The following is a 21,080-nucleotide window of genomic DNA, read 5'->3' on the forward strand; positions in this document are numbered from 1 at the left end:
GACGAACCCGTGGCTCCCAGGCCTTCGGGGATATGCTGGTGGGAAGTGCTGGGGGCCAGGAGAGGAGATGAGGCTTCTATGAAGAGCTGCTGGCCTGGGGACTTAATGGCAGGAGCCAGTGAAAACAGGGGTCAGGGAGGGGAGTAGGGTCAGGGTGCATCAGTCCAGGAGAGGGCATGTCAGCTCCAGGGTGGAGCTCCTTGGATGGTCCTGGGTAGGGGCTTTCCCCCCAGGAGGGGCTGGATGGCAGGGACGGGAGACCTTCTCAGCTGCCTCCTCCTCTGAGGAAAGGAAAGTGAAAGGAGCCCCCCACCCTGCTTCCCAGCCCCCACCCCATTTCCAGCCCCTGCCCAAGCCCCAGCCCCGGTTCCAGCCCCTCCCCTCACCCCTGCCCTTATCCCTTGCCCCCCACCCCCCTGGCCCTGCCTGCCCTGGGGCATATCAGGAAGGACCAACAGACATGGCTGCTCCGGTCTTGGGAGGGGTTTGGGGTGTGTGTTTCCTGCTGGAGCAGGTGTGGGGACCGCCAGGGCCCTCAGCCAGGTCTAAGGTGTGTCTGGACAGTGGCCCCTCCGCCGCCATCTCTCCGCAGGATGAAAAGGAGCAGCTGAATGAGTATAAGGGGCACCTCCTAGGTCTGGCCAAGCGGGCCAAGGCCATTGTCCAGCTGAAGCCCCGCAACCCCTCCTACCTGGTGCGAGGCCACCTGCCGCTGCTGGCCGTGTGCGACTACAAGCAGGTGGAGGTGAGGCTGGGGTAGGGCTGGGTTGGGCATGGGCCGAGCCAGTGGGAACAGGGCCGCGCCTCACCCCACCGCCTCCCCAGGTGACAGTGCACAAGGGCGACGAGCTCCAGCTGACAGGCGCTGCGCCGCCGTCCCACTGGAAGGTGCTCAGCAGCTGTGGTCAGGAGGCCGCCGTGCCATCGGTCTGCTTCCTCGTGCCCCCACCCAACCAGGAGGCCCAGGATGCCCTCACCAGGTGGGTGCCTGGGGTCTGGCCGCTGGAGGGGCCGGTGATAGGGCTCGGCGTGCCCTGACGGTGCCCCCCACCCCCAGGCTGGAGGCCCAGCACCAGGCCCTGGTAGCACTCTGGCACCAGCTGCACGTGGACATGAAGAGCTTCCTGGCCTGGCAGAACCTCAGTCGCGATGTACAGCTCATCCGCTCCTGGTCCCTGGTCACGGTAGGGCTGCCCCTGGACCGGGCACAAAGGGCCGGGGGCAGGAAAATGGGCTGCTCTGTCCTGAGCTAGGGGTCTGTGCAGATCTGGTCCCACCCCACCCCACCCCAGCTCAGAGCCCCTCCTACCCCCCAGTTCCGCACGCTGAAGCCAGAGGAGCAGCGCCAAGCCCTGCGCAGCCTGGAGCAGCACTACCAGGCCTTTCTGCGGGACAGTCAGGATGCCGGCGGCTTCGGGCCCGAGGATCGGTTGCAGGCCGAGCGCGATTATGGCTCTTGCAGCCGCCACTACCAGCAGCTGCTGCAGAGCCTGGAGCAGGGTATGCGGCAAGCAGGACCGGTGGGCAGGGTGCGGGGCAGGGGCTGAGCGGGGGACGGGCAGCCAAGTAACCGGGACGAGTCCTCCAGGAGAGCAGGAGGAGTCCCGCTGCCAGCGGTGCATCTCGGAGCTGAAGGACATCCGGCTCCAGCTGGAGGCCTGTGAGACACGTACTGTGCACCGCCTGCGGCTGCCACTGGACAAAGAGCCAGCGCGGGAGTGTGCCCAGCGCATCGCGGAACAGCAGGCAGGCACACCCACACCCCCATCTCCCCACCCTCCTGTCCCCACAGTCCGTCTCCTTCCTTCTGCCTTCCCCCAGCACCCCCGTCCCAGCTCCCACGGGAGCTGCAGGTCAGGCTCTGGTGATCAGCAGCCCCCTCTCCATCTCTCCCAGAAAGCGCAGGCGGAAGTGGAAGGGCTGGGCAAGGGGGTCGCCCGGCTCTCTGCTGAGGCCAAGAAAGTCCTTGCCCTGCCTGAGCCCTCACCCGCCGTCCCCTTACTGCGATCAGAGCTGGAGCTGACCCTGGGCAAGCTGGAGCAAGTCCGCAGCCTATCTGCCATTTACCTGGAGAAGTGAGTGCACCTTTGCAGCCCTGACTGGGGTCCTCGACCCAGTGGGCCCTGGAGCCATGGAGGGACCTGGCAGGCTGCTGGCAGAGAGCAGATAGTGGGCTGGGGGCCGACGGATGAGTGGGACTGTTGAGGACTCTGACTGGGGGCCACGGAGAGGTGGTCCGGACGGTTTGGTTCCTATGTATGTTCTGAAGATGGTGCTGCCTGTGGGGTTTGAGGGGGGTGCTCAGGGAGATGCCCGGCGAGGAGCTGGCTGTCCAGGCCAGAGGTGGGAGACAGGTCAGGGCTGGGGTGGTAGGAGGCATTTAAAGTCTGGAGTAGAAAGTGTGGCGAGAGAGGGGAAAGGGGGCTGAGGGGGAAGCCTTGGGTCCCTCAGCAGTGAAGAAATCAGAAGGGGACCAGGAAACCGGGAGGGAGGTGGCCCAGGGCCTATGGGGTTTGGAGAAGGGAGGCCCCTGGTGACCTAAGAGAGCAGCTTCTTGATGGAGAGGGAGTGAGCACCTGACAGGACTGAGTAGCAGTGAAGACAGTGGGTGAGGACAGCAGAGTGGTGGGCCGGGGCCATCTCCGCCTGTCCCCGTAGTCCCTCTTCTCTCCCCAAGGCACCCATGGAGATGCAGGGTCCATACCAGAGCTCCCCCATAGCCCCACGTCCCATAACCCCTCTTCCTAGCCACAGGGGCCTCTTCTGATCCTCCTTTCATTCTATTTCTGTGGGTTTAGCTTAGAAACATAGAAGAGACTACCTTTGTGGGGTCCAAGGCTGACTCTCGAAGGCCTAGTGTGCAGTGCCCCCGTGCCCATGTCTTGCCCATCCCCTTCCTAGCCCACCTCTCAGAGGTAATGGCTGGCGTTCGTTCCTGGCGTGCGACGTCGTGGTCTTTTGCTGTGTTGTAAACAGACAGACCTTTATGTCCTTCTCCTTCCTTATATGCTTTACTCAGTGTCCATTCCACACTTCCTTGCCTGGCCTTGCAGCCGGAAGGCTGAAAGGCAAATGTCCAGCCTCCATGAACCTTTGGGGGCCTGCCTGCCTTCAGGCCCTTAGCCTGCTGTTCCCCTATTGGGCGCTCCAGGCTAAGGTGAAGCGACCCTGGGTTGGAGAGGCCTCTCCCTGGCCACCCCCTTGCCCACGCCCTCTGTTCTTTGCCCTGAAGCACGTCACCCCAGGGGTCACTGGCCACCAGGGCTGGTGGATTCTGGGGGTATGGTCCCACCGTGGTGGGCTTGCTGCAATCATGAGCCTCCCCCTGCCAGTCCCCAGCCCCGGCTCTGAGCCGTGCTCTGTCCCCAGGCTCAAGACCATCAGCCTGGTGATTCGGAGCACACAGGGGGCCGAGGAGGTGCTCCGAACCCACGAGGAGCAGCTCAAGGAGGCACAGGCCGTACCTGCCACTCTCCCTGAGCTTGAGGCCACCAAGGCCGCTCTGAAGGTACTATTCTCCTGGGCACTGGCCCTGTCCGTTTCTGGAGTGTCTGGGGCTGGGTAGTGTTGCTTGGGGCCTCGTGGGCTGACATTTCTGCCTCTCCACCCTCTACAGAAGCTGCGGGCCCAGGCTGAGGCGCAGCAGCCCGTGTTCGACGCCCTGCAGGATGAGCTGCGGGTGGCCCAGGAGGTGGGGGAGCGATTGCAGCAGCGGCACGGCGAGCGGGACATCGAGGTGGAGCGCTGGCGTGAGCGCGTGTCCCAGCTGCTGGAGCGCTGGCAGGCCGTGCTGGCCCAGACAGACATGAGGCAGCGTGAGCTCGAGCAGCTGGGCCGCCAGCTGCGCTACTACCGTGAGAGTGCAGACCCCCTGGGTGCCTGGCTGCAGGACGCCAAGCAGCGACAGGAGCAGGTCCAGGCCATGCCACTGGCCGACAGTCGGGCTGTGCGGGAACAGCTGCGACAGGAGAAGGTGGGTCTGGGCCCAGGGCTGGACAGGGGGCGGGGCAGGGGTGCAGCCCATGGCCGTGCTGACGACCTTTCCCCCAGGCACTGCTGGAGGAGATTGAGCGTCACGGGGAGAAGGTGGAGGAGTGCCAGAGGTTCGCCAAGCAGTACATCAATGCCATCAAGGTGAGTCAGCACCAGGTCCCGCTGCCTCGGTGGGGGGTTAGAGGGGACAGCCCCTGGGTGGGTGTGGGCTGCAGGAGACAGAGCTGCAGCTGATCCCTGTGTGTCCCTCCAGGATTATGAGCTGCAGCTGGTCACATATAAAGCACAGCTTGAGCCGGTGGCCTCCCCAGCCAAGAAGGCCAAAGTCCAGTCTGGGTCGGAGAGCGTCATCCAGGAGGTAAGGCTGGCGGGGTGGGGACCACTGCTCCTCGGGCAGGGCAGGCCCAGGCTGAGATGGAGGGAGAAGGGGCTGGGGCACCGTTGGGACCACAGCTTGGCACAGGCTGACCCTGCTTCCCCCGACATCTAGTACGTGGACCTGCGCACACGCTACAGCGAGCTGACCACACTCACCAGCCAGTATATCAAGTTTATCAGTGAGACCCTGCGGCGCATGGAGGAGGAAGAGGTATGGCTGGCCAGATGTGGGGGCGGGTAAAGCTGCCCCATTCCAGATGCGGCCCCAGGGAAGCCTGTGCCAGACCACGTGGTTCAGCTCCACCCTCCCCTCCTGCCCCCGTGTCCCTCCTACCCACACCCTAGGGCCTGGCTCGGTCTGGCCCAGCCCCTGCCTCTTCACAGCGACTCCACTCCCGTGGCCCCCGTTTCCCACAGTTATATCCCCGTGGCCCTGCACCGCCCCCTACCACAGTGGAGCTTGGCTGGCCCTCTCTTTCTCATCTGTGCCTGCGGCATGCTCCACCCAGTGGTCCTACCTGGCTGGCTGCGCTCTTCTCTCTCTCTGGGGACTTGGCAATGGTTTCTCACTGACTCGGCCACTTGCTTTGGGAAGAGTAGGGATGCGTGAGGTCGTGGGGATTGGGAAGGTGTGTCCAGGCGTGCTCTGTGGGTCAGGTGCCCATTGTACTGCCCCTCCCCAGTCCCTGCGCTCCCCACCCCCGTGTACTTTGCGTGTAGCCTGCCTCTTCTCTTCATGGGTGCCTCTTCTGATGGTTCAGGTCTGCACTGCTGTCCCCAGGCTGGCTGGCTGCCCTGCCCCTCCCCTTCCTGCCCTGAACCATGGGCTGCTGGGAGCAGCGCCGGGTCAGGGCAGGAGCCCCTGGAGGGAGCTAGGCCCGCAGACACACCCACCGTTGCTCCAGGAGGGCTGTGTGAACTCGGCTCATGGGTCCTGCAAAACTGCTGCTTTGCTCTCTCTCTCTTTTTCTCCCTGTCCGTCTGTCTGTCTCCGTCGCCCGTCTGCGGGAAGAGGGGAGAACGCCTGGGTCTCCTTCCCCAGGCTGGTGAGCACAGTGTGGGGCCAGGCTGCGCTCACACCGAGTGCCCTGGTGGGTGCACGCTGTCCCTGCGGCCGGGCTGTGACCTGTCTTTCCCCAACCCCTTCCCTGCACGGCGCTGCACTAAGTGACCTGTGGTGGTGCCATGTCCGGTGAGCACCCGCCGCCTGTCCCCTGCTCACTGGTCTCTCTGGTTCTCTTCCTCTCTCTGCCGCGGCCGCAGAGGCTGGCTGAGCAGCAGCGGGCAGAGGAGCGGGAGCGGCTGGCTCAGGTGGAGGCTGCACTGGAGAAACAGCGGCAGCTGGCTGAGGCCCACGCCCAGGCAAAGGCGCAAGCAGAGCGGGAGGCTCAGGAGCTGCAGCGGCGCATGCAGGAGGAGGTGGTGCGGCGGGAGGAGGCGGCGGTGGATGCACAGCAGCAGAAGCGCAGCATCCAGGAGGAGCTCCAGCACTTGCGGCAGAGCTCCGAGGCCGAGATCCAGGCCAAGGCTCAGCAGGCGGAGGCGGCTGAGCGTAGCCGGCTGCGCATTGAAGAGGAGATCCGCGTGGTGCGCCTGCAGCTGGAGACTACTGAGCGCCAGCGCAGCGGGGCCGAGGGCGAGCTGCATGCATTGCGCACACGGGCAGAAGAAGCTGAGGCCCAGAAGCGGCAGGCACAAGAGGAGGCAGAGCGGCTTCGACGGCAGGTGCAGGATGAGAGCCAGCGCAAGCGGCAGGCGGAGGCAGAGCTGACCCTGCGCGTGCAGGCAGAGGCCGAGGCGGCCCGTGAGAAGCAGCGGGCCCTGCAGGCTCTGGAAGATCTGCGGCTGCAGGCTGAGGAGGCAGAGCGGCGGCTGCGGCAGGCCGAGGCAGAACGGGCCCGCCAGGTGCAGGTGGCCCTGGAGACGGCCCAGCGCAGCGCCGAGGCAGAGCTGCAGAGCAAGCGCGCTTCCTTCGCCGAGAAGACGGCTCAGCTGGAGCGTACGCTGCAGGAGGAGCATGTCACCGTGGCACAACTGCGAGAGGAGGCTGAGCGGCGGGCGCAGCAGCAGGCTGAAGCGGAGCGTGCCCGTGAGGAGGCTGAGCGTGAGTTGGAGCGCTGGCAGCTCAAGGCCAATGAGGCACTGCGGTTGCGGCTGCAGGCCGAGGAGGTGGCACAGCACAAGAGCCTGGCGCAGGCAGAGGCCGAGAAGCAGAAGGAAGCTGCAGAGCGCGAGGCGAGGCGGCGCGGCAAGGCAGAGGAGCAGGCTGTGCGGCAGCGTGAGCTGGCTGAGCAGGAGCTAGAGAAACAGCGGCAGTTAGCGGAGGGTACTGCACAGCAGCGCCTTGCGGCCGAGCAGGAGCTGATCCGGCTTCGGGCTGAGACAGAGCAGGGAGAACAGCAGCGGCAGCTGCTGGAGGAGGAGCTCACCCGGCTGCAGCGGGAAGCAGCTGCTGCCTCCCAGAAGCGCCAGGAGCTGGAGGCTGAGCTGGCCAAGGTGCGGGCAGAGATGGAGGTGCTGCTGTCCAGCAAGGCACGGGCCGAGGAGGAGTCACGTTCCACCAGTGAGAAGTCCAAGCAGAGGCTGGAGGCTGAAGCGGGCCGGTTCCGTGAGCTGGCCGAGGAGGCTGCCCGCCTGCGTGCCCTGGCAGAGGAGGCCAAGCGGCAGCGGCAGCTGGCTGAGGAGGACGCAGCGCAGCAGCGGGCAGAGGCAGAGCGTGTGCTGGCTGAGAAACTGGCTGCCATCAGCGAGGCTACGCGACTTAAGACGGAGGCGGAGATTGCGCTCAAGGAGAAGGAGGCGGAGAACGAGCGGCTGCGGCGGCTGGCTGAAGACGAGGCCTTTCAGCGGCGGCGGCTGGAGGAGCAGGCAGCCCAGCACAAGGCTGACATCGAAGAGCGCCTGGCGCAGCTGCGCAAGGCCTCGGAGACCGAGATGGATCGGCAGAAAGGGCTGGTGGAAGACACGCTGCGGCAGCGGCGGCAGGTAGAGGAGGAGATCCTCGCGCTCAAGATGAGCTTTGAGAAGGCGGCCGCAGGCAAGGCGGAGCTAGAACTGGAGCTGGGCCGTATCCGCAGCAATGCTGAGGACACACTGCGCAGCAAAGAGCAGGCGGAGCTAGAGGCGCAGCGGCAGAGACAACTGGCAGCCGAAGAGGAGCAGCGACGCCGGGAGGCTGAGGAGCGCGTGCAGAAGAGCCTGGCAGCCGAGGAGGAGGCTGCCCGGCAGCGCAAGGCCGCGCTGGAGGAGGTGGAGCGGCTCAAGGCCAAGGTGGAGGAAGCACGGCGCCTGCGGGAGCGGGCTGAGCAGGAATCGGCCCGGCAGCTGCAGGTGGCCCAGGAGGCTGCCCAGAAGCGGCTGCAGGCAGAGGAGAAAGCACACGCGTTTGCCGTGCAGCAGAAGGAGCAGGAGCTGCAGCATACACTGCAGCAAGAGCAGAACATGCTGGAGCGGCTGCGTGGTGAGGCAGAGGCAGCACGGCGGGCAGCCGATGAGGCAGAGGCAGCACGGGAGCGGGCCGAGCGTGAGGCAGCCCAGTCCCGGCAGCAGGTGGAGGAGGCGGAGCGGCTGAAGCAGGCTGCAGAGGAACAGGCTCAGGCCCGGGCGCAGGCCCAGGCTGCCGCAGAGAAGCTGCGCAAAGATGCTGAGCAGGAGGCAGCGCGGCGGGCTCAGGCAGAGCAGGCAGCCCTGCGTCAGAAACAGGCGGCTGACACGGAGATGGAGAAGCACAAGAAGTTCGCAGAACAGACGCTGCGGCAGAAGGCGCAGGTGGAGCAGGAGCTGACAACACTGCGGCTACAGCTGGAGGAGACGGACCACCAGAAAAGCATCCTGGATGAGGAGCTGCAGCGGCTGAAGGCGGAGGTGACGGAGGCTACCCGTCAGCGCAGCCAGGTGGAGGAGGAGCTCTTTTCTGTGCGGGTGCAGATGGAGGAGCTGGGCAAGCTCAAGGCACGCATCGAAGCAGAGAACCGCGCACTCATTCTAAAGGACAAGGACAACACGCAGCGCTTCCTGCAGGAAGAGGCCGAGAAGATGAAACAGGTGGCTGAGGAGGCAGCACGGCTGAGTGTGGCGGCCCAGGAGGCGGCACGGCTGCGCCAACTGGCCGAGGAGGACCTGGCGCAACAGAGATCCCTGGCAGAGAAGATGCTCAAGGAGAAGATGCAGGCCGTGCAGGAGGCCACACGGCTCAAGGCCGAGGCTGAGCTGCTACAGCAGCAGAAGGAGCTTGCGCAGGAGCAGGCCCGGAGGCTGCAGGAAGACAAGGAGAAGATGGCGCAGCAGCTGGCACAGGAAACGCAGGGTTTCCAGCGGACCCTGGAGACTGAGCGGCAGCGGCAGCTGGAAATGAGCGCTGAGGCCGAGCGGCTCAAGTTGCGCGTGGCTGAAATGAGCCGGGCCCAGGCCCGTGCCGAAGAGGACGCCCAGCGCTTCCGGAAGCAGGCCGAGGAGATCAGTGAGAAGCTGCACCTCACCGAGCTGGCCACGCAGGAGAAGGTGACGCTGGTGCAGACGCTCGAGGTACAGCGGCAGCAGAGTGACAAGGATGCTGGGCGCCTGCGGGAGGCCATTGCCGAGCTGGAGCGGGAGAAGGAGAAGCTAAAGCAGGAGGCCAGGCTGCTGCAGCTCAAGTCTGAGGAGGTACCAGCTCTCTCTTCACACATAGGCGGGAGGCCGGGCCCAGGGTGGGGGTCCTTCTGGGGTGGGCAGGGGTGCCTGGCTGGATGTTGACCTTCCTCCCCTGCATTGCCCCCCCACCCCCCAACAGATGCAGACAGTACAGCAGGAGCAGCTGATGCAGGAGACGCAGGCGTTACAGCAGAGCTTCCTTTCCGAGAAGGACAGCCTGCTGCAGCGAGAGCGCTTCATCGAGGAGGAGAAAGCCAAGCTGGAGCAGCTCTTCCAGGACGAGGTGGCCAAGGCGCAGAAGTTGCGTGAGGAGCAGCAGCGGCAGCAGCAGCAGATGGAGCAGGAGAAGCAACAGCTGGTGGCCAGCATGGAGGAGGCGCGGCGGCGACAGCGTGAGGCTGAGGAGGGCGTGAGGCGCAAGCAGGAGGAGTTGCAGAGTCTGGAGCAGCAGCGGCGGCAGCAGGAGGAACTGCTAGCCGAGGAGAACCGGCGGCTGCGGGAGCAGCTGCAGCGGCTAGAGGAGGAGCACCGCATCACGCTGGCTCACACAGAGGAGGTTGCTGCCACCACTGCGGCCCTGCCCAACGGCCGGGATGCACTTGATGGCCCAGTCGCGGAGGCAGAGCCCCAGCACGCTTTCGATGGCCTGCGGCAGAAGGTACCAGCCCAGTGGCTGCAGGAGGCAGGCATCCTGAGTGCAGAGGAGCTGCAGCGGCTGGCACAGGGCCACACCACGGTGGCTGAGCTTGCACAGCGGGAGGACGTGCGCCACTATCTGCAGGGCCGCAGTGGCATTGCCGGGCTGCTGCTGAAGCCAACCAGCGAGAAGCTGAGCATCTATGAGGCTCTGCAAAGGCAGCTACTGAGGCCTGGCACTGCCCTCACCCTGCTGGAGGCCCAGGCGGCCTCAGGCTTCCTGCTGGACCCCGTGCACAACCGGCGGCTGACTGTCAATGAGGCCGTGAAGGAGGGAGTTGTGGGGCCTGAGCTACACCACAAGCTGCTGGCAGCCGAGCGCGCGGTCACCGGCTACACTGACCCTTACACTGGGGAGCAGATCTCCCTGTTCCAGGCCATGAAGAAGGACCTGATCCTCAAGGACCACGGCGTCCGCCTGCTGGAGGCTCAGATTGCCACGGGCGGCATCATCGACCCTGTGCATAGCCACCGCCTGCCTGTGGAGGTGGCGTACCAGCGTGGCTACTTTGATGAGGACATGAACCGCGTGCTGTCGGACCCCAGTGACGACACCAAGGGCTTCTTCGACCCCAACACGCATGAGAACCTCACCTACCTGCAGCTGCTAGAGCGCTGCGTGCGCGACCCCGACACGGGGCTGTGCCTCCTGCCACTCACAGACAAGGCCGCCAGGGGCGGCGAGCTGGTCTACACCGACTCAGAGGCCCGCGACGTGTTCGAGAAGGCCACCGTGTCTGCACCGTTCGGAAAGTTCCAGGGTAGGACGGTGACCATCTGGGAGATCATCAACTCCGAGTACTTCACGGCCGAGCAGCGGCGGGACCTCCTGCGGCAGTTCCGCACAGGCAAGATCACAGTGGAGAAGATCATCAAGATTGTCATCACCGTGGTTGAGGAGCACGAGCAGAAGGGCCGGCTCTGCTTTGAGGGCCTGCGCGCCCTGGTGCCCGCCGCCGAGCTGCTCGACAGCAGGGTCATCGACCACGACCTGTACCACCAGCTGCAGCGGGGCGAGCGCTCTGTGCGGGAAGTGGCCGAGGTGGACGCCGTGCGGCAGGCCCTGCGGGGGGCCAATGTCATCGCGGGCATGTGGCTGGAGGAGACGGGCCAAAGGCTCAGCATCTATGAGGCCCTGAGGCGAGACCTGCTGACGCCGGAGGCAGCCCTGGCCCTGCTGGAGGCTCAGGCGGGCACTGGACACGTCATCGACCCCACCACCAGCACCCGGCTGACCGTGGACGAGGCCGTGAAGGCCGGCCTGGTGGGGCCTGAGCTGCACGAGAAGCTGCTATCGGCCGAGAAGGCCGTCACGGGCTACAGGGACCCCTATTCGGGGCAGAGCGTCTCCCTGTTCCAGGCGCTGAAGAAGGGCCTCCTCCCCCGGGAGCAGGGCCTGCGCTTGCTGGACGCCCAGCTCTCCACGGGTGGCATTGTGGACCCCAGTAAGAGCCACCGCGTGCCCCTGGACGTGGCCTACACCCGGGGCTACTTGGACGAGGAGACAAACCGGATCCTGACTGCACCCATGGACGACGCCAAGACCTACTACGACCCCAGCACGCGGGAGCCAGCCACGTACCGCCAGCTCCAGCAGCGGTCCCGGCCTGACCCGCTCACGGGGCTGAGCCTGCTGCCCCTCTCAGAGAAGGCCGCCCGGGCCCGGCGGGAGGAGCTCTACTCTGACCTGCAGGCCCGCGAGGCCTTTGAGAAGGCCACCGTTGAGGTCCCCAGCGGCAGCTTCCAGGGCAGGACGGTGACCGTCTGGGAGCTGATCAGCTCCGAATACTTCTCAGAGGAGCAGAGGCAGGAGCTGCTGCGGCAGTTCCGCACGGGCCGGGTCACTGTGGAGAAGATCATCAAGATCCTCATCACCATCATCGAGGAGGTGGAGACACGGCGGCAGCAGCAGCTCTCCTTCAGTGGCCTCCGGGCCCCGGTCCCAGCCAGCAAGCTCCTGGAAGCCAGGGTCCTCAGCAAGGCCCAGTTTGAGCAGCTCAGGGACGGCAAGACATCGGTCAAGGAGCTCTCGGAGGTGGGCTCCGTGAGGACGCTCCTCCAGGGCAGCGGCTGCGTTGCTGGCATCTATCTAGAGGACTCCAAGGAGAAGGTGAGCATCTATGAGGCCATGAAGCGGGGGCTGCTCAGGCCAAGCACAGCCACGCTCCTGCTGGAGGCCCAGGCAGCCACTGGCTTCTTGGTGGACCCTGTGCGCAACCAGCGCCTTTACGTCCACGAGGCCGTCAAGGCCGGCGTCGTGGGGCCTGAGCTGCACGAGAAGCTGCTGTCCGCTGAGAAGGCCGTCACGGGCTACACTGACCCCTACACCGGGGAGCAGATCTCCCTGTTCCAGGCCATGAAGAAGGGTCTGATCCTCAAGGACCACGGTGTCCGCCTGCTGGAGGCTCAGATCGCCACAGGTGGCATCATCGACCCCGTGCACAGCCACCGGCTACCCGTGGAGGTGGCTTACCAGCGTGGCTACTTCGACGAGGACATGAACCGCGTGCTGTCGGACCCCAGCGACGACAGTAAAGGCTTCTTCGACCCCAACACACACGAGAACCTCACCTACCTGCAGCTGTTGGAGCGCTGCGTGCGCGACCCTGACACGGGATTGCGCCTCCTGCCACTCAAGGAGGCCGAGAAGCCCGAGGTGGTGGAGACCACGCACATGTACACGGAGGAGGAGACCCGCAGGGCCTTCGAGGAGACGCAGATCGACATACCCAGCGGCAGCGCAGGCGGCACCATGTCCCTGTGGGAGGTGATGCAGTCGGACCTGATCCCTGAGGAGCAGCGGGCCCGGCTGATGGAGGACTTCCGGGCCGGTCGCGTGACCAAGGAGCGCATGATCATCATCATCATCGAGATCATCGAGAAGACAGAAATCATTCGCCAGCAGAACCTGGCCTCCTACGACTACGTGCGCCGCCGCCTCACGGCCGAGGACCTCTACGGGGCCCGGATCATTTCCTTGGAAACCTACAACCTGCTCCGGGAGGGCACCCAGACGCTGCGCGAGGTGCTGGAGGCGGAGTCTGCCTGGCGCTACCTCTATGGCACGGGCTGCGTGGCCGGCCTCTTGCTGCCCGGCTCCCGGCAGGTACTCACCGTCTACCAGGCCCTCAAGAAGGGGCTCATCAGCGCCGAGGTGGCCCGGCTGCTGCTCGAGGCGCAGGCGGCCACGGGCTTCCTGCTGGACCCCGTGAAGAATGAGCGGCTGACCGTGGATGAGGCCGTGCGCAAGGGCCTGGTGGGCCCCGAGCTGCACGACCGGCTGCTGTCGGCCGAGCGCGCGGTCACCGGCTACCGCGACCCCTACACCGAGCAGACCATCTCGCTCTTTCAGGCCATGAAGAAGGACCTGATCCCCGCGGAGGAGGCCTTGCGGCTGCTGGACGCCCAGCTGGCCACGGGCGGTGTCATCGACCCACACCTGGGCTTCCACCTCCCGCTAGATGTGGCCTACCAGCGCGGCTACCTAAACAAGGACACGCACGACCAGCTGTCGGAGCCCAGTGAGGTCCGCAGCTATGTGGACCCCTCCACGGATGAGCGCCTCAGCTACACGCAGCTGCTCAAGCGGTGCCGCCGCGACGGGCCCCGGGCCCCGTTCCTCCTGCCGCTCTCCGATGCCCGCAGGCTGACCTTCCGCGGGCTGCGCAAGCAGATCACCGTGGAGGAGCTGGTGCGTTCGCAGGTCCTGGATGAGGCTACCGCGCTGCAGCTGCAGGAGGGCCTGACCTCGGTCGAGGAGGTCACCAAGAACCTGCAGAAGTTCCTCGAGGGCACCAGCTGCATTGCCGGCGTCATCGTGGACGCCACCAAGGAGCGGCTCTCCGTCTACCAGGCCATGAAGAAAGGTATCATCCGGCCTGGCACGGCCTTCGAGCTCCTCGAGGCGCAGGCGGCCACCGGCTACGTCATCGACCCCATCAAGGGACTCAAGCTGACAGTGGAGGAGGCCGTGCGTATGGGCATCGTGGGCCCCGAGTTCAAGGACAAGCTGCTGGCAGCCGAGCGCGCCGTCACCGGCTACAAGGACCCCTACACCGGGAAGCTCATCTCGCTGTTCCAGGCCATGAAGAAGGGCCTGATCCTCAAGGACCATGGCATCCGCCTGCTGGAGGCGCAGATCGCCACCGGTGGCGTCATTGACCCCGAGGAGAGCCACCGTCTGCCCGTGCAGGTGGCCTACCAGCGCGGCCTCTTCGACGAGGACATGAACCAGATCTTGGTCGACCCCTCGGATGACACCAAGGGCTTCTTTGATCCCAACACGGAGGAGAACCTCACCTACCTGCAGCTGATGGAGCGCTGCATCACCGACCCCCAGACGGGGCTGTGCCTCCTGCCGCTCAAGGAGAAGAAGCGGGAACGGAAGACGTCTTCCAAGTCCTCGGTGCGCAAGCGCCGCGTAGTCATCGTGGACCCTGAGACGGGCAAGGAGATGTCGGTGTATGAGGCCTACCGCAAGGGCCTCATCGATCACCAGACGTACCTGGAGCTGTCCGAGCAGGAGTGCGAGTGGGAGGAGATCACCACCTCCTCCTCAGACGGTGTTGTCAAGTCCATGATCATCGACCGGCGCTCCGGCCGCCAGTACGACATCGACGAGGCCATCGCCAAAAACCTCATTGACCGCTCGGCGCTGGACCAGTACCGCGCCGGCACTCTCTCCATCACAGAGTTTGCCGACATGCTCTCGGGCAATGCAAGCGGCTTTCGCTCCCGCTCCTCCTCGGTGGGCTCCTCCTCCTCCTACCCCATCAGCCCTGCACCTGCCAGGACCCAGCTGTCCTCCTGGTCTGACCCCACAGAGGAGACGGGCCCTGTGGCCGGCATCCTCGACACAGAGACGCTGGAGAAGGTGTCCATCACGGAGGCCATGCACCGCGGCCTGGTGGACAATATCACAGGGCAGCGGCTGCTGGAGGCACAGGCCTGCACGGGTGGCATCATTGACCCCAGCACCGGTGAGCGCTTCCCTGTGGCGGACGCCGTCAGCAAGGGCCTAGTGGACAAGATCATGGTGGACCGTATCAACCTGGCCCAGAAGGCCTTCAGCGGCTTCGAGGATCCGCGCACCAAGACCAAGATGTCGGCCGCGCAGGCGCTGAAGAAGGGGTGGTTGTACTACGAGGCGGGCCAGCGCTTCCTGGAGGTGCAGTATCTGACGGGCGGGCTGGTGGAGCCCGACACGCCGGGCCGTGTGCCCCTTGAGGAGGCCCTGCAGAAGGGCACGGTGGACACCCGCACTGCCCAGAAGCTGCGCGACATCAGCGCCTACTCCAAGTACCTTACCTGCCCCAAGACCAAGCTCAAGATCTCTTACAAGGACGCGCTAGACCGCAGCATGGTGGAGGAGGGCACGGGGCTGCGGCTGCTGGAGGCCGCTGCTCAGTCCACCAAGGGCTACTACAGCCCCTACAGCGTCAGCGGCTCGGGCTCCACCACCGGCTCGCGCACGGGCTCGCGTACCGGTTCCAGGTCTGGCTCCCGACGTGGCAGCTTTGACGCCACCGGCTCTGGTTTCTCCATGACCTTCTCTTCTTCTTCGTACTCCTCCTCAGGCTATGGCCGCCGCTACGCCTCCGGGCCCTCCACCTCGCTGGGCGGCTCTGAGTCCGCCGTGGCCTGAGCCCCATGCCCGCACCCCACCCTGCTCTGCATGCAGCTCCTCTCCAAGGCGCTGGGGTCTTTTCTCTGATGTTTGAAGGTGTCTTCCTCCAAAGCAGTGCCTAAATCCTAGCCCGAAAGCCCAGACTAATACATTAGCAGATACCTGCTGTTCAGACAGTTTGGAACTTGGGGACCGGGGTGGCTCGGCCCCGTCGACCACCTCACCTCCCTCGGGTCTCCCCACATGCCTCTACCTGCCAGTCACCACAGCCAGGTGCCTTGGAGGGCCCTGAGCCAGGCCCCCAGCCCTCCCCACTCCCCATTTCCCCAGGGAGTGGTTCAGTCTTAGGCTCACCCCACTGGATACGTGGTTACCAGCGCCCCTCCCTAGCAGGGCCCTCAGTCCTCTAGGGCTCCCCTGGACCCGGCATTTTTCCCTCAGTGTGTTTCCGGGGCTGGCCTGCTAACTCGGTGGGCCGTGTTGGGGAGTGACGGAGGGGAGGGTCCCGAGTTAGCCATCTTTTCCAGTCTGTCAGAGAAGCAGCCAGCTGGGCCAGGCCACCAGCCTGGAACAGCTTCTGCAGCTGCTGTCTGAGCTGTGGGCTCCGTTCTCAGCTCTGCTTTGTAGCTTGTAGCCCTCCCATGTCCCTGACACACACCCAAGACCCCGGGCTTCTGGCTTCAGCCTTCCGGTCTCAGCTCCCCCTAGTAAGTGCCTTCTGTGTTCTTCCCTCGTACTCCAGGCCCCAAGGCCCCAGACCTGGGGTGGGAGACAGACGTTCCTGGGGAAAGGCTCGTTCCTAGCTCAGCCCTCAGGAGTGGGGCCAGGCTGGGCATAGCAGGAGGGTCTGCAGGACTGCCCACTCTCCCTTGGGCCCAGGGCCCCTCTCGCTCCTAGGACCCCACCCTGGGGTGTTCCAAAGACCAAGGGCTGCTGCCTGCCTGTCTGTCCCAGGGAATGCCAGTCTACAAGAGGCCTCAGCCCCTTTGCTCAGCCAAGGAGTGCCAGCTTGGCTGTCTACTGGCACAGGCACTCAAGCCTGTGGCACTTAACCCTCGTGTCCCACCCACCCAGCCTCCAGTCGTAGCCTTGGTGGCTCCTATCCCTGTCTCCACCCTCTGACTGAGCTTTGCATGTTCCACTAACCCAGGCAGGCGGCAGGCAGCAGGTGGAGGGCCCAGGCTGCCAGTTGCGTAGGTGAGGGCAGAACACTAACCTGACCATGGGCAGGGGCCCTGCGGCTTCTGCCCCCAAATAAAGCAATTCCAACCTTCCTATGGGTCCTGCTTTGTCTTTTGCCCTGGGGTCAGGTGTGTGTGGGCGACTGCTGCAGCTTGAGGCCTTTGGCTCTGAGCTGGGCCACTGCATCCTGGCAGGACAGACGCAGTGCCTCTGTGAAGACGCTGGCCCAAAGCTGGACATCTGCAAGCCAGAGAAACCATCAGCAGCTGGCTGAAGGATGTGATGGTGAGGAGGGCAGCCATCAGGACAGAGCTGAGGTTAGGCCAGAGAGATGATACCCCTACCCCCACCCCAGGTGATTACCTGCCACCTGGCTCAGCCTCTCAGGCTGGACATGTGTTTAGCACTCAATATTTTTTCTTATGAGGTGGGGGTCTTACATACCCCACAGAAGGCATTGGCTGTGTCCCCCAAGCCCCAGTGGTAGAGAAGGGGAAGTGTCATCTCCCTGAGTAAGTTGGCTCCTGCCAGTCATGGGCATTCCTTCAGAAAAGGACACGGCATGAGCCTAGCAGCCACCCTGGTAGCAGACAGCTGATGAGCGAAGCGCCAGCAGCACTGCTGCATCCACCTCTTGGCCCTGTGAGAGCCACTTGCTTCTCACATGAGGTTTATTCCATCCAGACACAGCTACTCCAGGATTCTGATTTGTTGCAATTTCTGGGAAAATTTACAAGAGGAAGGTGAGTGGGACAAAACATAGCCCCCACTGTTGCCACTGGCTCCGAGGCTATGATGATTCTTTGGGGGGATACATACTCTTATCCTAGAGGCTATGCCCAGGCTGTTTGCTGTCCTTGCCCATTTATGGTTAAAAACCGGATGGAAATGCAGAGAATGCTCCAGTGGATTGTCAGAGGCAAATGCCCCTGCCCCGACTAGGTAGCAGCAACTCTTGTCTTCTTATAATGATTGGGCTCATCTCTGCCAGGACTCGCCTTGGCTTGCTAGTCTAAAATGAGCCTGCAGTGACCAGATGGCAGCTTGGCTTTAAATTGAGTGGGACTCTTATTGTGTCCTCAGCTGCAAGTGTTTTCCCTCTGGGGACCAGGACCTCTGAACTCTCACAGCTTAAGGTGGCAGAGAAAGGAAGTATAGCAACCCCTAGTTGGTTAGTGGGAGTGATGGTGGGCAGGGCTTCTCCTTGGTTCCCAAGCCCTGATGCTACACATGTTGGGGACACAGCGCATGATAGCCATTGGCTTAAGGTAAAGAGACACCATATGTATTAGGGTTCCCTAGGAAAACAACCAGCAGGAGATATCTCTGAATAGGAGGGTTTTTAAAAGTGTCACACAACTGGGAAAGCACAAGTCCAAATCCATTGGGCAGACCAGCTCTGCTGAAGGTCTTCAATGAGTCTCCCAGGAGAGGCTGGCTGTCTGAAGCGGAGAGTCTCTCCTGACTTCTCTTTTAAAGCCTTCAGCTGATTAGATTAAATGCCACTAATTGCAGAAGACATTCCCCTTGGCCAACTACAGATGAAATCAGCCATGGATGCAATCAGTGTACTGATGATTTAATAAACAAGTCTTCTGGTTTATTAACCAGCCATGAAATGTCCCTGCAATAATGGTTAGGCCAGTGCTTGCCTCAGCAGACAACCGGGCACCATTTGGCCAAGTTGACCTGAACCCAAGCGTAACACCATCCTAAAGGATAGTGCTCCATTCCTGTAGAGCATTACCTTCAAGATAGTGTCAGCTGCACTTCTGAGAGGTTGTTTCAACACACTTGTCAGGCTGGTCCCTTCCAGGTGGTGTGTGGAAAGACCAGTGCACACCATGGCCCTGCACCCACCGCTGCAACCCCTTTGCTGTAAAGTGGGTTCCATGGCCCAAGGGAATATTACACAGAAACCCATAGTTAGTTGATCATATATAGTTGGAGGCATTGGTAGACTAGAGAAACAAGCCAATGACAAATACGTGAATCCTTGCCCTTTCCAAAGATGAAGGTCTGAAGTAATCAATTTGCCTCTGAACCAACAACTGATCTCTTTGGTAGTGCATCAGTAGCCTCAGGTGGTTCTTAACACTGTAAAGCTGGACATTCTGCAGTGATAGGCACTGGCTCAACCTTACCCTTATAGGATCTAAAAGGCAAATGTGTGAAACAATAACTAAAATCTCTGTTAGTTGTCATATTATGTATAAAGATGTAATCTGAGATAATGGTACAAAGAAGGAGCGATGGAAATGTATGAGAGTAGAGCGTTTGTGTACTATTGAAACTTAAGTTGGTATTTGTTCTAGTTTGCTAGCTGCCGGAATGCAATATACCAAAAACGGAATGGCTTTTAACAAGGGGAATTTAATGAGTTGCTAGTTTACAGTTCTAAGGCCGAGGAAATGTCCCAATTAAAACAAATCTATAGATATGTCCAATCAAAGGCATCCAGGGAAAGATACCTTGGTTTAAGAAGGCCGATGAAGTTCAGGGTTTCTCTCTCAAGTGAGAAGGCACACGGCGAACACAGTCAGGGCTTCTCTCTCAGCTGGAAGGGCACATGGCGAACATGGCATCATCTGCTAGCTTTCTCTCCTGGCTTCCTATTTCATGAAGCTCCCCGGGAGGCGTCTTCCTTCTTCATCTCCAAAAGTCGCTGACTGGTGGACTCTCTGCTTTGTAGTGTTGCTCTCTCTGAATCTCCCTGAATCTCATTCTCCAAAATATTTCCTCTTTTATAGGACTCCAATAAACCAATCAAGATCCACCCAAATGGGTGGAGACATGTCATCCCCTCATCCAGTTTAAAAACCATTCTTGACTAAATCACATCAACCAGGGAGATGATCTCATTAGTTTCAAACATATGGCATTGCGTAGAAATTATTCTACCTTTATGAAATGGGATTTATATTAAAACATGGCTTTTCTTAGGGGGCATACTTCCTTTCAAACCAGCACAGTATTCAAACTAGGTTTGAATGTTTAAAATGTTAATTGTAACCACAAAAGCTACCACTAAAAGTCTTCAGATAACTGAAAAATATAGAAAAAACAAACAAGGAAATCAAAATGGCATAGTACAAAAAAAATGAAAATACAAAAAAAAAGGCAATAATGGTAATTGAAACAAACAAAAACATGCAAGACATACAGCAAACAAGTAGCTGGATGGCAGAAGTAAATCCTTATCAGTTATTACCTTCAAACTACATAGATTAAACTGTCCAATTAAAAGGCAGAGATAGAAAGATTGGATTTAAAAACATGATCCATCTATTTACTATCTATAAGAGACTCATTTTAGATATGAAGGCACAACAAAGTTGAAAGTAAGAGAACAAAAAAATAATATTCTAAAGAAATAATAACCAAACAAAATAGATGTTAGAAAAGAAGACAGTAAAAAAATATGCAAGAGACAAAGAATGACATTATATATTGATAAAGGATTTAACTTATGTTGCACAAAAGGCAACGTGATATTTGTCGCCATTTAATTTTGAGGCTCGGATTTGTGGACAACACAGACTTGAGTGATATAAAAACAGAATTTATTAGGAAAATAATCAAAAGCTTGTTAGAAATGAGACATAGTTACATCACCAGGTGGGACAGCACCAACACCCAAAGAGGAGTGCTGGGGAATCTGGAGACAGCATTTTCAGGGTCCGACTGGAAAAGTCCTGAGCAAACCATCCTCCTCTCTTCTTGGATAAGATTCCCTGTTCCTGTCTATTTACATGCAGTTTATATGGTGTCTGTACACAATAGTGGCTGAATTCCAATTAGCTTATGTGCCTGGGCCCAGGTGGTCAGCTGGGAACTGGCTAGGGACCGAGAGGAGCTTCCTGGGACCTAGATAGCTTTATCCAAGTACATATCCTTCTGAGGGGATAGCAGTCCTCCCAATTCGAGTGCACATTTCAACAATTTCTTACCAAGGTCACGCAATGGCAACATCAGTTGAGCAGAACAAACTCTACAAACTTAGTTACCCTTTCAACTTAACGATAATAAACGTATGCACTCCTAACAACAAAGCAGTAAAATACACGAAGCAAAAATTACTAGAACCGAAGGGAAAAATACTTAGGGACTACAGTACTCCAATTTCAGAAATGGATAGCCCATCCAGACAAAAGATCAGTAAGGAAATAGAGAACTTGGAGAACAGTATAATCCAACTACACCTAATGGGTATATATAGAACACTCCACTCAACCATAGCATAATACACACCGTTCTCAAGTGTTCCATGTATCATTCTCCAGGGTACACCATATATTTGGTCACAAATCAAATCTTGATAAATCTAAAAAGATGGAAACCATACAAAGTATTTTCTCTGACCACAATTGAATGAAGCTAGAAATCAATAACAAGGAAAATGGGAAATTTTGCAAATATGTGGAAATTAAACAACACACTCTTAAATAACCAATGGGTCATGTTCTAACTTGCTAGCTGCTGGAATGCAATATACCAGAAATGGAATGGTTTTTAAAAAGGGGAATTTAATGAGTTGCTAGTTTACAGTTCTAAGGCCAAGAAAATGTCCCAA

At 60.5% G+C, this 21,080-nt stretch overlaps 1 protein-coding gene across 10 annotated transcripts in view; it reads left to right on the forward strand.

Annotated features, from left to right (window-relative positions):
- Window positions 1–16,598, forward strand: part of PLEC (plectin) — a 60,686-nt gene extending 44,088 nt beyond the window's left edge. For 9 of the 10 annotated variants that reach the window (XM_077166557.1, XM_077166561.1, XM_077166562.1 and 6 more), the window contains 13 exons: window positions 593–745; window positions 826–980; window positions 1,058–1,184; window positions 1,317–1,500; window positions 1,589–1,746; window positions 1,897–2,075; window positions 3,370–3,508; window positions 3,617–3,973; window positions 4,051–4,134; window positions 4,247–4,351; window positions 4,484–4,582; window positions 5,635–9,015; window positions 9,143–16,598. In XM_077166557.1, the coding sequence (XP_077022672.1) occupies window positions 593–745; window positions 826–980; window positions 1,058–1,184; window positions 1,317–1,500; window positions 1,589–1,746; window positions 1,897–2,075; window positions 3,370–3,508; window positions 3,617–3,973; window positions 4,051–4,134; window positions 4,247–4,351; window positions 4,484–4,582; window positions 5,635–9,015; window positions 9,143–15,343 (11,322 nt within the window). In that variant the 3' untranslated portion in view covers window positions 15,344–16,598. The remainder of the gene's footprint in view (window positions 1–592; window positions 746–825; window positions 981–1,057; window positions 1,185–1,316; window positions 1,501–1,588; window positions 1,747–1,896; window positions 2,076–3,369; window positions 3,509–3,616; window positions 3,974–4,050; window positions 4,135–4,246; window positions 4,352–4,483; window positions 4,583–5,634; window positions 9,016–9,142) is intronic. The other variant, XM_077166566.1, reaches the window with a different exon arrangement.
- The last annotated feature ends 4,482 nt before the right edge of the window (window positions 16,599–21,080 follow it).

The sequence above is a fragment of the Tamandua tetradactyla genome, chromosome 6 (assembly GCF_023851605.1).
Source record: "Tamandua tetradactyla isolate mTamTet1 chromosome 6, mTamTet1.pri, whole genome shotgun sequence".
Classification (NCBI taxonomy): Eukaryota; Metazoa; Chordata; class Mammalia; order Pilosa; family Myrmecophagidae; genus Tamandua; species Tamandua tetradactyla.